Here is a 16,399-nt window from a genome sequence, read left to right as displayed (position 1 = left end):
AAATACACAGATGCAGAAGGACAACTGCACTGGGTGTCCTCAGTGGAAGCTGCTTCTGTAGTGACTGAACTCGCAAACCAGGATATTCACAGATCACAACTGAGCCTCCAACTGTTCAAGCCTCTCACCCCAAACCTTTGGCACAAGCAGCTCGGTATTCACAGCAGGCAAACTGAGCAACACTAAAATACCTGATGTTAGCACCTCTGACCTTCCAAACAAGTAGCTCTCCATACCGAAGTAACCCTCCCCCCCCAATGCTCACATGCATGCACGCACACACACACACTTCTTTCAAGGACACAACAGTCTCTCTGGGTTTTTTCTATCTGGGACTGTCCATCATCTGTTCCACATGACAGGGAGAGGGAAGAAAGAGAAAAAGGTAAGAGGAACATGGCTGGAGGAGAGGGAAAGCTGTTCAACCCCTCTGGAAGAAGGAATGTCATCATTCATGAAAGCAGCATGCAGTTAATTTATGGTGTTAAACTTTGTGCCAGGATGTTGCAGATTCAAATTATCAGTTTAATTCTGTTCCTGACATTATAGTTCAAATCATTCGACCCTTTTCTAAGTGACTTAGAATCCTAGAAATGAACACTAAGCCATTTCTAATTATTTACACATTGATAAAACAGGGTAATTTTGACTGCACCATACAGGGCAAGTACCTTGCTCAAGGACACTACATCAGGATGTGGGATTCAAACCCAGGTCCGTTGTTTGCAAGATGATGGCTGTAAGCACTACAGTACCCACCAGGCCTGTCTTTCCACCACTAACACAAGCAAAGCCTTCTCTTTCAGGCAGCTCTGTCAAACTCATCATCAAACCAACAGAAAAAATAGAAACATCTCACCTGTGGTTTGTGACTTAAAGAAAATGTGGTCAGTATGTTCTGATTCTCCACCCCAGAAAGCTCCCAAAACCTTGGATTTTTTTCGTGGTGGCTCCCAATGTTGAACAGCCATCATTTCACACATTGTGAACATTCCACCTGATTTCTAGTGGTGTCTGCCTAAAACAAGAGGTGATCCCATAAACTTTCAGGTCTGAACCTGGCCCAGTCCAGGCAGGCCTCACCTTCACGGTCCAAAGATAAGGCTGTGTTAAAGATAACTGTGTTTCACAGTCACTTCTCAGGTTGTCACTAGAATGCCATTGTATTTCCATACTTCTTAGTGGTAACACTGAACTGGTTACATACATGCAGGTAATTCATTTTAATTATTAATAGCACTTTTGGTTTCCATCCCACAAAACCCTGAAACACACTACAAAGACTATTTTAATGCCAGCTTTCAACTCACATTTGAAAACAAACTTATATAAGCTCACTTTTTACAGAACAGCCCGTCTTTTTCTTCATGTCACCACTTTGACAATTTCCTGTTTCTCCCTCCTGCTACTTTTTGTTGAAAAGACCAAAATGCTCATAATAACTGTAGAACACCGAGTTGCAATGCTCACAAGCTAGTTTAGCCCACTTTAAGAAAAATGGCAATACCCAGACAGGTGTAGAGAAAGTATATAAAAATTACAAGAATCATAGCACTAGTTTAGGACAAGTGACAGCACCCTGACAGGTGAATAGGAAGTGTATAAACAAACAGTAAAAGTATCATAGAACTGCCATAGGACAAGTGGCAATACCCCAACAGGTGTAAAGGGAGAGTATAAATAAACATTAAGAGTATCATACCATCAGATGGGGAGGGGTCTGCACACACTGTAGGAGTGCTCAGGATCAGGGATTGGGCAAAGCCTCCACTAGCTCAAAGGTCAAGGTTCAGGCCCACTTTATTTAATGACTTTGCCCTTTATGCGGTTAATTCCAGCAACATTGTCGGGAGGATTCCCCAGAAAGATAACGCTTTGAAAGGTGGGGGTTCCCACAATGGGCCCCACAATTCCCTGGGCGTGCAAGAGCAGCATCAACGACTCGGGGGTTCCGGCACCAGCTGTCCTTTCTCCACCACCTTTCTCCTGCCTCATGAAAACTGATCCAAAATCAGGCTTCTGCTGGGGGGGTCTAGTGTTACAGCAGCAATGTGGAGCAGGGGAAAGGGACACTGAATCAGCTGGCTATGGGGGCCCCAGGGGACCTTTTGACCTAAATTCCAATTAGAGTATAAATACACGACCCACTCAAAATGTGCATCTTGCTTTGTCACAAGTAACGTCTTAACACAAAACAGTTCTAACAAAAAAAAACTCATCGTCCCCACATGGTATCCTGTGGAAATGACCACCTCTTCCTATTTAACACTGAAGTTTTATCATGCTTTTTCATCCTCCTAAAAGTAGCGAGTAAAGTACCTTCCTAGGTCTCTTTCGCTAGTCAGTTGCCCTTTCGTACCCATTACACAGGCAGATATTTACTGAACCAAAAGCCCTCGTGTACAACAGTACCTCCATTCTCACTCTTCCACTGCTGGTTGTGCCCCATAGGTTGCCAGCGCTGCACCGCACAACATGCAGTGATTCTGGTACCAGCTGGGCTCTGGATTGGTCACATCTGTTTGGGATTGTCACTGAAAGCACCAAATGACCAACCTCATCCTGAATCACATGAGCTCAAAACTCGATATTGTCTCAGTTTAAGGTTAACAGGAACAACGAGCTTAACAATGAAAATTAAATATCTAGCCTTTCTTACCTCACATTAAAATTTTACACACGCACAAAGTTTTCAATAATGACAGGTTTGTTAAATCACCTGAGAGGACTGACAACAAATATTAAAGAATTATTCTGTTCAGTTAAAGTTCTAATCTATATTTGCACAGATGTAGATGTATACAATGCTTTCTAAAATGTATTGTTGTCTGAAAAATTACAAAGCTCTGAAGCACCACATTGAGTGGCGTGTGATTCAAAGCATATGACGCATTCAGCAAAGATCTCAGTCCAATACGAGTATTAAGAGTCCATCTGGAAGCAGAGCCAGTGAAGCCAGTGATCGATGGGGACCAGGGCTGCCCACCCCTCTTCTCTTCACAAGTCCAGTCCCTTAATTGCAACACACATCCTGCACCTTGGAGGGCACAAGGTTCCCTCTGCATACCAAAGCTCTGGATTTAAGTCCCAGACAGGTGTTCAGTGTTTGAGGCTCTTCATGCAATCTGGGTCCACTTTCTACCCTGGGAAGGACAGTACTGCACACTCAGATGCTGTAGCAAACACACCCATCAGCTCATGTCCATCACATTGGGCATAAGGGGCCAAGGAGTACTGATATTGCCAACAGCTGTTACCCTCACTGCTGTATCAATGTGAAAATGGAGGGGATGTCAGTGCCAGTAAAGCCCTTTTGTTCTTCCCCCCCCTCCCTGTTTCTCCAGATACACACAGCCTGAACGATTGGTGGCTAAAAACCGTTGTGCTCATCTTATAACTCGTCCACAAGTGAGGCAGCTAATGAAGACCATTGGCCAGGTGGCTGGGTTGGTTACTCAGCAGGAGGAATACAGGTCTCCACCATTACAAATAATGCTGAGAGGAGTCAGAGAAAGCAACAGGTGCTCCATTAGATAGCCTTGCTCCTTATTTACATCCATTTGCATTAACTCACTTATGCAGGTTCTGCAGTGACTAGAACTGAAATGACTACTGCTCAAAAACATGGCAAGTTCAAATATTTGAGTAAGGCATATTGCTTTAGCTAAATTAAGCTCTGTAAGGGTGTTATGAATAAAACATCTAGAGGAACTTTTAAAGTGGAAATTTGCCAAATGCATGCACAATTCCAGTTAAACTGGAAAAACTGCAACTATGCGTTGAGCAAAACAGCAAAAAAATAGTTACTTGAAATAAAAAAAAAAAAAAAAAATACTAGCGTGGTTTGTGCTACGTAAGTATATGCAATCAATGCAGATTGCCTCTGAAGTCATTTACCTTCGCATACCGCTTTTATAAGCAACTCCAAACTTCTACAAATAACATGACAATCACACAAAGAGATACAAAAAGGTTAAATAATTTCAGTGCAGGACACATTTTCTACAAAAGTCCAAAAAACATAGGTATGAGCATTTATAACGACCAGAAACATCTATACATTACTACAACATTATATTCAGCGTGCATGTGAATGTTCATCATCAAGCACACAATCAAACTTAACAATGAAACTGCAGTTTGTCAATGAGATGAAACTTTCTGAAGAGCAAACAACCATTAACAGAACAATTTTCAAACCAATCTAACAGTTTTCACTTTTAATAAATGTAGAAAGTGTCCAATGGATTCCTCCACTGATTTGTCTTATTTTTCATTCCTACAACCAGGTAATGGATTTGAGACCCCAAAGCCAGGGCTCAAATCCAACATGGCTCTGGCTGAAGGTCCCGAGTTGCTTCCTGTAAGTGAAAAGAAGAATGAAAAGAGAAGAGCCTCTTTGCGTTGTCATGCTCCATGGAGCTCTATTCCCATTTGTCTGCTTCATAATACATACCCTAACAAATGGGACTGTGCTGCAGCCCACTACCGCAGAGACACAGCCATTAGAACGATGCATCCATTCACCAGGTCACTAGATGCAATTCATTCCATCCACATGCATTGCCATCACTCTGCACAGCAGACTGAGGCTAAACAAATAACGCAACTTAAAACACTTCTGTGCAAAAAGAAATCCTGGCACAAAGACCAGGATCGATACCAAGCAAATCCAGTGCTTCAAATATGCAATAATTCAGGCATTTTCAAGCATCTGTTCAATTCAATTCATTTTTATAGAGCGCTCTTCTCACGCAGTGACAGAGAGCGCTTTGACACAGGCTGCTCAGTTGGGATCCTTTCACCTCCCACAGCTTTTAGGTCCAACAAGAGGGAAAACCCAAACCAAATTCAAGCCAACAGGGAAAATCAACAGGTGACAAAAAACACTGAGATCCTGCTATCAACAAAACATGCAGATGGGGAAATTTCAATTGTGCTCTGGACCATTTACAAGAGGAGCCAGAAGGCTGAAAGCTGTGTTTAATTAGACCTGCGTGCTGTTAATTAAATTTCTGTTGAATTGACAAAGCAGGCAGTTTGGGGTAAGGGCCGACAGTTGCATTTGAAAGAAAGATTAACCAGCTGGGTTTGTATTGTAATGCTGCCTTAGTCAACTTTCAATCTTTTCATAAGACAGGTGAGTTGAAGAGCTCAACTCAGCACTAAGCTACTCCTCCACTGCTTCCTTCTCAGCACTACGACCCCCCCCCCCCCCTCGTGTACAGCACCCTTAACCCAGCCCAGCCCGCCTTCAGAGACACTCACCAGACATGAGCCCCCTGTGTTCCCGGGAGTCGGAGGAACATGTTATTACACGATGCAGTCAAAATTGCCCTAATCATGGAACAGACTCTGAACTCCAATTACATAATCACGAGAAGAGCGGGGGCTGCGAGTTGGAACAGAGGGTGCTTATATGGGCCTTTGGTATCCCAGCCATCCCATCCCATCCCACACACACACACACACACACCACTCTACAAATCAGCAGAAATTGATTCCAATTATACCATTACATTTGGGTTGGATGACTAACTGCACTGCATCATCTTGAGTCAAGTATGGAAGGATCCGATGGCCGAGCTCTACGTGTGCGCATGCCATACTGATGCCGAATTCAAGCCTGTTGAAAGTTTTAACCTTTTTCCTCCTTTATACAAATAAACTGAGAACTGGGCTCTTTACTGTCAACTGGACCTGTGAGGGTGCTGATGCCAGAACATAAACAGTCATCGCAGACTTGTGCTAAGAGTCATCTTTGGGTGTGGTACTAGGTTCTAACCTTTTTCCCCCCATGACTCCAGCTATTCCTCTGATCAAGGAACAAGAGACCTCTCTGAAGAGCTCTGGAACAGACTGACCCTTAATACAGGTTTCTTGGTACTGCCACCAACTTCTAAATTTGGACTATAAAACTTTTCCAAAGAACCCCTCAGACTTTCATTCCCCTCTCACTTTTTCTTCCTTCCTTAGGAACAGTGATGCAAGACAGCCTGGTGGCTAGATTTGGGTTAGCTCTGGAAAAGGAGTTTTGTATAGGGGAGGGGAAAAAAAAAAAAAAAAAAATGAAGGTAGCCTCTATACAATTAATAGAACTCTGGATATCCCTGGAGAAGCCTCTAACAATGCCCATTTTTGAGACTTCTTTGACCTAGTTCATTTCTCAACACATTTTTGGTGCAATTCTTATCTCCTCCTTGCATCTTTGTCCAAATAAAAGTCAAAGACACAGTCACGAGGAGCTTGCAGACATTCAGTTACAAATTATGGAACAGAGATAGAAACTGATAAAACCACTGCTAAATACACGTGAAAGTGGCAGGGACACCTTAAAAGATCCCTGTAACAATTGACCACCGTGCATCACCATGTATCTCTTTACAGAATCACAATGTAAGTATTAAGTGGAGGTACAAAGGAGCAGATAGCAGCAGGATCAGCAACCCCAAATGGGACTGCAGCTTCATCCATGCAGTGGTTGCCTAATATTGCCATGACCTTGACTGGCTCACTGCAGTTACTCTTTTGGTGTGAATGGAATACAGATAAGCAATTTAAGAACCTTTTCAGGAACAAATTTAAGCGTTGCCGAGCCTGCACAATGACAAGGAGAACAAAAGGGAACACTAAGAGCATGCGTCAGGGGTTTCTTAAGCTCACAGTCTATTTATGGTTGAGTTGTTAGACAAGCTAAAATCCCAGTAATGCTTCTGCATGGACTAACCTGGGAATAAGACTCAAACCCTGTTAATGCCCACATGGTACGCAGAGATGAAAGACATTAAACTGGCTATGACACAGTGTAACTTCAGGAAACAACATGATATTCAATAAGAATAAAGCTTATTTCTCAAACCCTCTGTTGCACATCTCAAATCCAGATTGTGTTATATATGACCATGACCTGGGCTGATCTGGTGATCTCATTAAGAAGTCACTTGCTTAAGAGTGGTACTGTTATTGAAGTATGGGCTGCAAGAGCAATCCAATGAACAACAGTACTAGTCTAGCGCATGGGTTCTTAACCTAGGGTCCACAGACAGGCTCCAGGATGCCTAGAAAGTACAGGCTTGCTTAGAAAACAACACCTATTTTCAACATTTATCTAATTAAACAGAAGTTAAAAGCAAAATTAAAATATTACTCTTTGCAATACTATTTAATCCAAAGGCTGTCAAAAGTAATCAAACAAAGAAATGAATCAAATTACAGATATGTTTCAAAGGAATCCTTAATTTTCATCAAATTCTCACAGGATTCTGTGGCCTTGAGAAAGTAAAGAAGCTCTGGTCTAGTGAACTAGTTAGATTTTATTTCATGTCTCAACCTTTCCCAAGAGGGACTACCTTAAGTGTATACACATACTTTCTGCAACTGGGCATCTCCCTACATATTAACTCTTAACCCTTGTTCAAGCAAATTACAGAACTGCAGTTGCCATCTGCTCATCTGCTTACTTTTCCACAAAGCCAATGTCGCAGATCAAGAGATCTTTTCACACCCAAGCAAGGTCACTGGCCCATGACCACCACAAAGCTCAAAGAAATTTTACACCACACCCCAGTTCTCACACGATTTAAAAAATGAAATACTAGATGTCTTCACATCTTAACTATACACAAAAGCTGACTTAAAACCAACTGGACCCTCAAGTTGTAAAGGAAAAGGGGAATTATGAGTTGAAAGAGATAGAGATAGATGGAGAGAGAGAGAGAGAGAGAGCGAGACAGAGAGAGATGTCAGAGAGGAGTGAATTCATGCATGATTAATGCCACAGTAATTACACAAGCATGGAGGCCAACAGACAGCTTGTATTATGACCCCAGTGCGACCTGCTGCAGGCCAAAAGTCCCATAGGCAATATCCACCATGAGTTACTTTGAGTCCTCTAATCATCTTTAGTCCAAACAACACTTATAACCATTTTCAGGCACAATTTTATTTGTTTGTTTGCATTTTGTCTTGGTCACATTCCTATTAGAATAGATGCAGAATCAGGGCAGATACTTTGCCTGTAGTCTGGCAGAGTGTGGATTGGTCTTCAGGGAAGAAAAGAAAATAATCCTTGCTGTAAAGGTTTCAGGAATGTGTAGAAACCTGGAAGGAAGTTTCAAGAAAGATTTCAGATATGCTTCAGTTGGTTTTGAACGGTGATGTCCTTTCTAGCTTAGTATGCAGTACAGAGTTAAGTGTTGCGTCCGTTTACATCAATAGACTCTAGAAGAGAAGGCGATCAATTTTGCCTTTACTGCATCGCCTAATCTAGGCAGTTTCTTCATAAGACAAACCAACCCAGCCCTGTTCCTGCAAGCCCGTTCCATAATCTCTGGAGCAGCAGTGGAGTCAGATCTCCATCAGCTCAGCTGGTCATAACCTGTCCCCTAAAATCTGTCTCACATATCTGGTGGAGCAAACATCTACATAAATCAGTGGATTCTCAGTAAACCATCTAAGGCTTGTGTTTAGATAAGATCATTAAAATAGGAGAAATAAATGAGCACCACCCACAAAGCGCAACAGAAAAGAGTATTACTTCAATACTCAAGTCACCATCACAATTAAAAGAGCTAAGAGTTGTTTCCAATGTAACATATGCAGCAACTCCACAATAAACAAAACCTATTAAAAACTTGGAAGTAAATTATCAACTCAATCTCTTCAAAGGCAAGGACACAGAATACCTAGCCAACAAATTCTGTCGGCATTGAGAAGCAACGACCAAACCGCCACCACATTGACATTTTCATTCCTCCTCATCTTTTTCTGCCTGACTAAAGATGTTAAACTTGATTCTGAGAGTGTATGAGACAGAGTTACCAGGAGAGTTTCTTCTAGATCAAAAAACAAAGTCAGCCTGAATGAGGAGTTCTCCCATGGGTTACGTCTACAAAACCTCAGCTGTACCACAGGGCTGGAAAAACCTCCTAACCCAAAAACCAAACTTGGCATGGATACTGATTCTACTGGAAACTGGATCACACCACTATATTAAACTTGTGGTAAAGCCAGGCTATTGTGTTTCTCGCCTTTGAACATTTAGACAATGTTACAGGCAGACCACACAGATGGTCCTCCATATTTCCAAAGAAAGCTCACGCTACATGACTGTTTAAGAGCACTCGACCGCAGGCTGACCGGACAGGATACCGGACACACTATCCTGTGATACTTTATGGGGCAGCAAGCAGTTTTGAGTTGTTCACCTTCTCATCTATGCACAAGTCTTCTCCTACTCAAAACCCCCAAAAAATACATGTCCAACTTTGCTGGCTGGCAAGACGCAAAGTCTCCCAGTCTTTCCTTCAATTTTATAAGTTCACACTCTCTCTTCCACATACCCTAAGGCCTGTAGTTTCGCAGAGATCACTGTTCTATAAGCAAATAATTTACAGCTAATGCTCTGTTTACATGGGTGGCACAGCAGGCTTGGCTGGGTCCTGCTCTCTAACAGGTCTGAGGTTCGAGTCCCACTTGGGGTGCCTTGCGACGGACTAGCGTCCCACACTGGGTGTGTCCCCTCCACCTCTGGCCTTGCACCCTGTGTTGCCGGGTTAGGCTCCCGTTCGCCGTGACCTCGCTTGGGACAAGCGGTTTCAGTCAATGTGTGTCTGTGCGCTCTATTTACATCATAGAGAACCATCAACGGAACTCCTCTCTGATACCTGCAGGACCTTATCACTCACTGTACCCCCAACCAGACCACTACACTCCTCCAGCTTTGGTAAATTCATGGCCCCACACACAAGAGGCCCAAAATCAAAAGCCCAAAGGTTCTCAGTTTTGGATCCAAACCTAACAGTGAAATGAGCTCCCTCTCTCACTCAGAACTATTGAATCCCTCTCAACAATGAAAATGGGTCTTAAAACAATTTTTGGGCCAACTTTTCTCCTGATCTCCCACCTCCATAAGCATTCACTACTTATTTGTTTAAAAAAAAAAAAAAAAAAAACCATTACATATACAGCTATTCACATAATGTATGCTGGATAAACAGACCTACTGGAGAGTACAGAGCTACTTTCTTAATCATGTGTTTGCATCAGAATCTCTCCATCTGTTGGTGAAATGCACTTTTGTTCAACCTGAGTTGGGTATCACTTTGGAGAAAAGTGTCTGATAAATGAATAAAGGTACTGTAAATGCACCTGTCTTGCAGGGCATTGGGGGATGAGCAGAACACAGTCAGGGTGTACTATGAGTTCACTATCATAGACAGTTGTGACCAGTTGGAATTGGCTGAAAGTGGGACCCAGGATTTGTATTTAGGTCAGCGTTGCTCATTTGTTCTGTTCAGCCCCTTCCACAGAGGGAACACATCCACTGAGTCCTCCACTCTGAGACAGCCAGTTTCCACATGGGAAGGAAGAGTACGCCCTGTGCTGCTCTGCTCGGCAGGTGCACCACAAGGACACAAGAGCAGCACAGCAGGGTAGACTTTTGCTGCTATGGGCGTCGTGTCTGCTCTTTGTCAGCTCCCACAAGATGTCAGTTTGACAGTGAGCAGTCTCTACAGCAGCAAGACCATTACTGGGTCCAATCAGGCTAGCCAGAAGTATGCTGCTCTACACGGGAGGTACAAGGACGACAAATGGACTGCTTAGCTTTGCCCACCTGACCAAGGAGGAATCGACTCAGATGGAGTTCACACCTTCAACTGGTACATGTAGACCGCACTGCACTGGTGGCAACAGGGGTTTGTGGACAGGTCTGCCAAGAAAACAACAATGATCCATGGAATGCAGGAACTGGCTCCAGTTGCTAATGGTATAGCAAGTGGCACTGCATCAAGGGAGTAGGTGGAGTTGGGGGGCAGTGTTTCTCAAAGCTCCGTCATTCTCCAAATAGTCATTAGCCTGATTAACCAATTAAAGCCTGGCAAAGTGTGTGAGGTGGTAAATGAAACTGCCAAAGACCCCATCTCTTTCAGTCCCCAGCTGGCCTATCACACCCTGGCTGCTTCCCAGGATGGGGGCTTTCCCCAAAGGTCACTCCCTGAAAGCCTTACAGTGGGGGGAATCCAGTGCAATCCAAATCCAAAGGGTGCAGGAAATAAAAAGGACTGGCTTTTGCTCCCAATTAATCAGAAATTTTATTGTTCCTACATGTAAAAAAAGGATTTTTTTAGGGTTAGGAGGCAGGACTGCTTTTACTGCTACCACAATGTTGACCTGTGTGACAAGAAAAGAAGTGTAACTTCCCTCTTTCTAAGCTTCACAAAGCCATATAAAACAACCACTGGTGTAAAAGTGAGGAAAGGTGAGCCAAACACTCCCAGCCTATGCTGCCCCAAAGGCTCTGCTGACTTATGGCCCAGGGTCACCCTTGCAAATTCCTCCTCGAACCCTCACCCAACCCCCGTCCAAGCTGGAGTTCCCCACTTCACTGCCAAGTCTGTGCTAGAGATAGCAATGTCTGTTTCTCCTTTGCCCAGGGTGAGCGAGCGTTTGCGCGTGTGTAGGGGTGCTGCCAGAGGAATGGGCCCAGGCCCAGCAAGGGGCAAGGCAGCAACAAGCAGGGATTAGTCCACCACATCTCTCACACTGCAGGCAGGCAGAGGCAAAACACTGATTCCTCATCTGAAATTTCCCCCAAAAAAATAGTGGGCGAGGAACAACAAGTCACTCAACACACACAGTTTTTTTTTTTTTTTTTTTTTTTTTTTTTTATACGCAACATTCTTTGTTCAAATAAATTCAGCATAAGTAAAAATCACACGGAGGAGAAAATAATAACCCGCATTTGCTTTAAGATCTAATGGTCTACATGAGCAAAGGCAACTTGAGAGGAAGGGAGAAATGACAAGCTCTGGCGACTACTAACATCACACATCTGCTATTCATTGTTTTTGTTGTTTTCTTACAGAGTTTATATATGTGTGGGTGTGTGCAAAAATACATTATATACATACACACCTGCAACTTTCCTCTTCATATATGCGTGGGCGCACACACACATTAATGTTCACAACACAACTAGAGGGCAAGGACAGTTGGCTTCAAGCCAAATTGCCAGTTATCTAATTAAGAAAATTGATGTTACAACCAAAAGCTCAGGCCAATGAAGTTGTATCTCTGATGCACATACTTAGTGTAGGAGGCCTTGGGGCCCTGCCTTATGAAATGCCACCGCGAGGGCTACGCCTCTGCAGAAGCCTAGGAAAGGAATGCGGTCCACAAGTATGTACAACACTGTATGGGGAGCGCAGTGAGTGCTGTCTCACAGTGTCTGGGTGGTGTGAGAGGACACGGGCTCAATCCCCCGCTCAGTCTGTGTGAAGTCTGCACGTTTACCCCATGTCTGCGTGGGTTTCCTCCGGGTGCTCTGGTTTCCTACCACAGTGCAAAGACATGCTGTTTAGGTTCACCCACAGTGTGCGAGTGACACACAGTGTGTTCCGCTGATGTATGGATAAGTGACCCTTTGTAAGTAGTCTATCTAGCAGTGCAAGTCACCTTGGTGAAGAAGGTGTGTGGGATGATAACACAACCTAGAGTTCATTGGGAGTTGCTGTGGTGAAAATAGACTGCTAAATTAACAAACGTAGATGTATGGACTGCTTTCCCAAGTACAAGCCGCCCTCAGCTCTTATCCACCATGGGAAATGCCTCCAGATCAGCCCAACTTAGTTATTCATGCAAGCTCTAAGAACCCAGTCCAGACCAAAAAGCACATTGCTAATGCCATGAACCTCCAGCACATTTTACCTGAGCTTCATAATTATAATTAACATGTATGTGGCCACTGCCTTATAAATTCACAGGTGCCCAGCATGCCATGTTACAATGCTGCAATAAAACCTGTACAATGTGGGTTCAAGCCACATTTCTTGCTTAGCAGCACAACAGCATTTAACTGATGCAATTTGAGAATTTAATATACATACTGTATTCAGGAAAGCAACTGTGCTACTGCTTTAGGGTGCCATGGGTCCATAGGTGACCTAGTGGCTACAGCCATTACCTTCTATTCATTTGAGTTTAGATTTGCTCTTCCTGTAGTACCCTAAATCAAGGTACTTATTCTGAATTGATACAGTAAAAAGTATCCAGCTGTATAAATAGTAAATAGCTATGATAGTAAATAGCTATGAAACACTAAGCTGCTTTTGAGAAAATAATCAGATAAATGAAGTAGTAATAATGAAAATTCAGAATCTGTCGTAGCCATCATTTCAATCATTTCAACATTTCATATTACATCATTTAAGTTATCAGCCTTTTACACCCAGAAAAGCCTGAAAGGCATTTTACTATTAAAAGAGTACTGACAAAATGAAAGAATGTGACAGGCAAATGGGAAGCGGCAGACAATGAAACTTTCAAAGACCAGATCTGCCTGAACCATCTGGACTATCATTTTACACTGTGCTAGACAGACATCATCTTCGAAGCAAGAGCCTCCTAAAGACTTTAATTGTATATTGCAAAAAGGTCAGAAAGAGCTGCTGAATATCATGTGAGAATGTTTTAATTAGTCCGGAACCTGCGATGGAGAACACTTTATTTTTTGATAGAGAATTGTCTGTGGACCGGTAGGAGCAATCCTCAGATGAAAGCACCTGTGACATTCACACAAGTGGAGAGCTTTAATTAATTCTTCACATTTCCCAAAGATCTCTGCATTTAAACTCATCAGGTGCATTAGTCATGACTCAGTGACACTTAGGTACCAAATGCATTAATCACAGTTTCACAGACTGGGTCTCTGAATGCTTTGTCTGTCCCCCCATTTTTTTTTTTTTTTTAAATTCCAACAAACACATAAAACTTGAACACTAATCAGTGTTACATGGTTGGCTTAAGTAACATTAATGAAAAAATGTTAAAATTTCCATTCACTGACTAAATGTCAATTTATATCTGAACAGCAGAGTTATCAGAAGACTTAAGAAATAAAATTCATACTGCCACTCTGATGACAGATCAGTGGTGCCTAATTAAAATGTGTAAGCCCTAGGCTTCAAATCCATTGCAGCATACAGTTTTTAGAGAACAAGGTGCTTATGGGTCAATTTAAGCAGAGAACATGTGTCCATATTAGATCTGCCAATATTAACTGCTTGGGTAGCCATCCAGTCAAATTCATGCTGTAACTATGTATTTTTTTATATATACACTTGAATGCAAATACCAAGCAGTGGTTCCAGAAATGTGTTGTCTTCAACTTGAGCTGACTGACTTAAATAGCCCCGCGCTTCCTGTCGGTTAGAAAAAGATGAGAACCACACCTGCCATTTTTGAAACGGGTCCTTCCGTATTTATGACTTGAGATGGTATTTCTGACATCAGATGGAGATGAGAAAACAAAATAACATAAAACAAGAGGTGGCTGGAGGGACATGTGGCAGTTAAGAGAATATTACGAAAAGATTTTTCAAAAGGGACAGAAAGCACACTTTGAGACAGACACACGGTGAAGAGATGTGACATGCAGTCCAGCTGGAAGCTGCCTAGATCCTCCTGAGACCCACTCATTCATTTTTGTCCACTCTGGAGGACACTTTTTTTTTTTTTAAGATGCATCTCCCAGACAGAATATGGAACAATACTGAGACCTGATGCACCTTACAGAGAACAGTTCTGGCCTGAATATTATTATTTATCTGACTCATTCTCCAGCAACTGAATGTCAGATTTGTGCACTAAATTATTTATGAGTTCCCAGCTGGGTAATTTTTACTCTATCAACTGAGGGTAAATAACTTGCTCAAAGCTACTGCAACAGGAGTGAGACTCAAACACAGTTCTCTGATTATACACAGTGACAGCACTACCTATGCTATCTGCTGACTCTGGCACTTAAAGCACGCTGCAGACAGAAACATGGTGGAGATGATGTTGCAGCATTTCTTGTCCTGCAAGAAGGTGCCAAAAAGCGGAACTTACAAACTGAGCTTTCTACACTCATCTGCTTATTATACTGATTTATCCATTTTATATTATAGCAAGGTCATACTGTATCAATTCAAGTAGCTTGCTCAAGGGAACGACAGCAGGAGATGGGATTCAAACTCCTGAGGCAGCAGCTCTAGCACTCCACAACCTGCTTCCCCAGCTAGTAGTGCCAATGAATAGTCATTTTTACTGCATAAGTTCACAGCATACACCTTAATCAAAGGTACTACAGCAGGAACGACGATTCAAACCTGGAATCTGAAGGCTCTAGCCAATACACCACCTGCTGGCACTGAGCATGCCATGCTGCTGAAAAATGCTAGTACATGTTGTCCTGCTGGATTAGTCACGATGGGATCGGTCACGATAGCAGGGTAAATACAGACAACGAACGACGGTGTCAACTAGTCACACCCGTCAACTGCCTACTTTGGTCGTTAGTAAACCTCCAAATGCCGGTAGTTTTGCTGGCAGCTACTAGTAGAGCAGCGGCGGGCTGCTGGTCCACAACTTCAACCCCCCGGCCCCCCGCTTCCAGTCCACGTGAAAGTACCGGGGCCGGAACCAGAGAGGAGCGGCCGCCACCGCAACGCTCTTACCTTTGATGAGGCGCTCGGTGGTGGACTGCTTGCTGTGATCTTTCCCCGACATGTTGCCCTCGGTCCGGACACGTGAAAGACGAGTGTCGATGTTTTCCCGCCGACTGTCAGCTCGTTAAGTAACCCGCGAGTCCCCGTCCCGTAGCGCGCGAGTTAGAGACACGCTGCTGCACGCCGCCTCGGCCCCGAACTGCGATCCCGCACCGCCGGACACGGCAATCCTCGCCCGGATCGTCTGCGTAAATACTCCTAATAATTAAAAATAAAATAAATGAGTCTGGGAGGGAAGGGGAGAGGGGGGAAATCCGTTTTCGTCGACGGAATTTGGCGCTATTTCCCGCCCCCCCCCGCCGGCTCTCGTGCTCTCTCGCTCTCTCGTCCGTTGCGCGCCGCTGTCAGTTTCTGTCAGAACCGACGAAGGAGGCAAACGTGAAGAAAAACTGTGATGGGGGAAATGCGGCTAACGTACTTTCCCCGCCCCTTCCTTCTACACTAACTACTGCTGTCGCAATAAAGGAGCACAAACATCGGTTGTGGTTATTTAAGCGGTTCTGAGCGCGTTTCGCCCGCTCCGTCACGGCACTGATCTGCCCCGTCTGTCTTCCAGCCCCTCTTCGTCTTCTTTCGGATTACACTCTAATCCGCCACAAGCGGATTTCCCTCAACATGGCGGCATAGAGTCCACGAGCGCACTGGTTTCTAGGTAATGTAGTACAGCGGACAGTAACGGGCGAAGTAGTCCCTGGTAGTAAAGACCTACAGCTCCCGACGAACCTCGCTCTACCGTATTTTCTTAAAGTGTTCTGGGTATTTGGGAAAAGTAGTCTATTTTGCCAGCCTATGATTAAACCATCTGATGTTTCTGCACCTTAATACGCAAATAACTCCAATTACAAATGCTA

The 16,399-nt window shown here is 43.6% G+C and overlaps 1 protein-coding gene across 2 annotated transcripts in view; it reads right to left on the bottom strand.

Moving 5' to 3' along the window:
- ppp3ccb (protein phosphatase 3, catalytic subunit, gamma isozyme, b) overlaps nt 1-16,152 on the bottom strand; it is a 43,690-nt gene extending 27,538 nt beyond the window's left edge. For both annotated transcript variants that reach the window (XM_018732934.1, XM_018732935.1), the window contains exon 1: nt 15,498-16,152. In XM_018732934.1, coding sequence (XP_018588450.1) covers nt 15,498-15,549 — 52 coding nt within the window. In that variant the 5' untranslated portion in view covers nt 15,550-16,152. The remainder of the gene's footprint in view (nt 1-15,497) is intronic.
- Nucleotides 16,153-16,399: the final 247 nt, after the last annotated feature.

Source organism: Scleropages formosus, chromosome 6 (genome assembly GCF_900964775.1).
Source record: "Scleropages formosus chromosome 6, fSclFor1.1, whole genome shotgun sequence".
Classification (NCBI taxonomy): domain Eukaryota; kingdom Metazoa; phylum Chordata; class Actinopteri; order Osteoglossiformes; family Osteoglossidae; genus Scleropages; species Scleropages formosus.
Note: the sequence above shows the minus strand (reverse complement) of the source record. Positions and strands in the feature narration are given on the sequence as shown.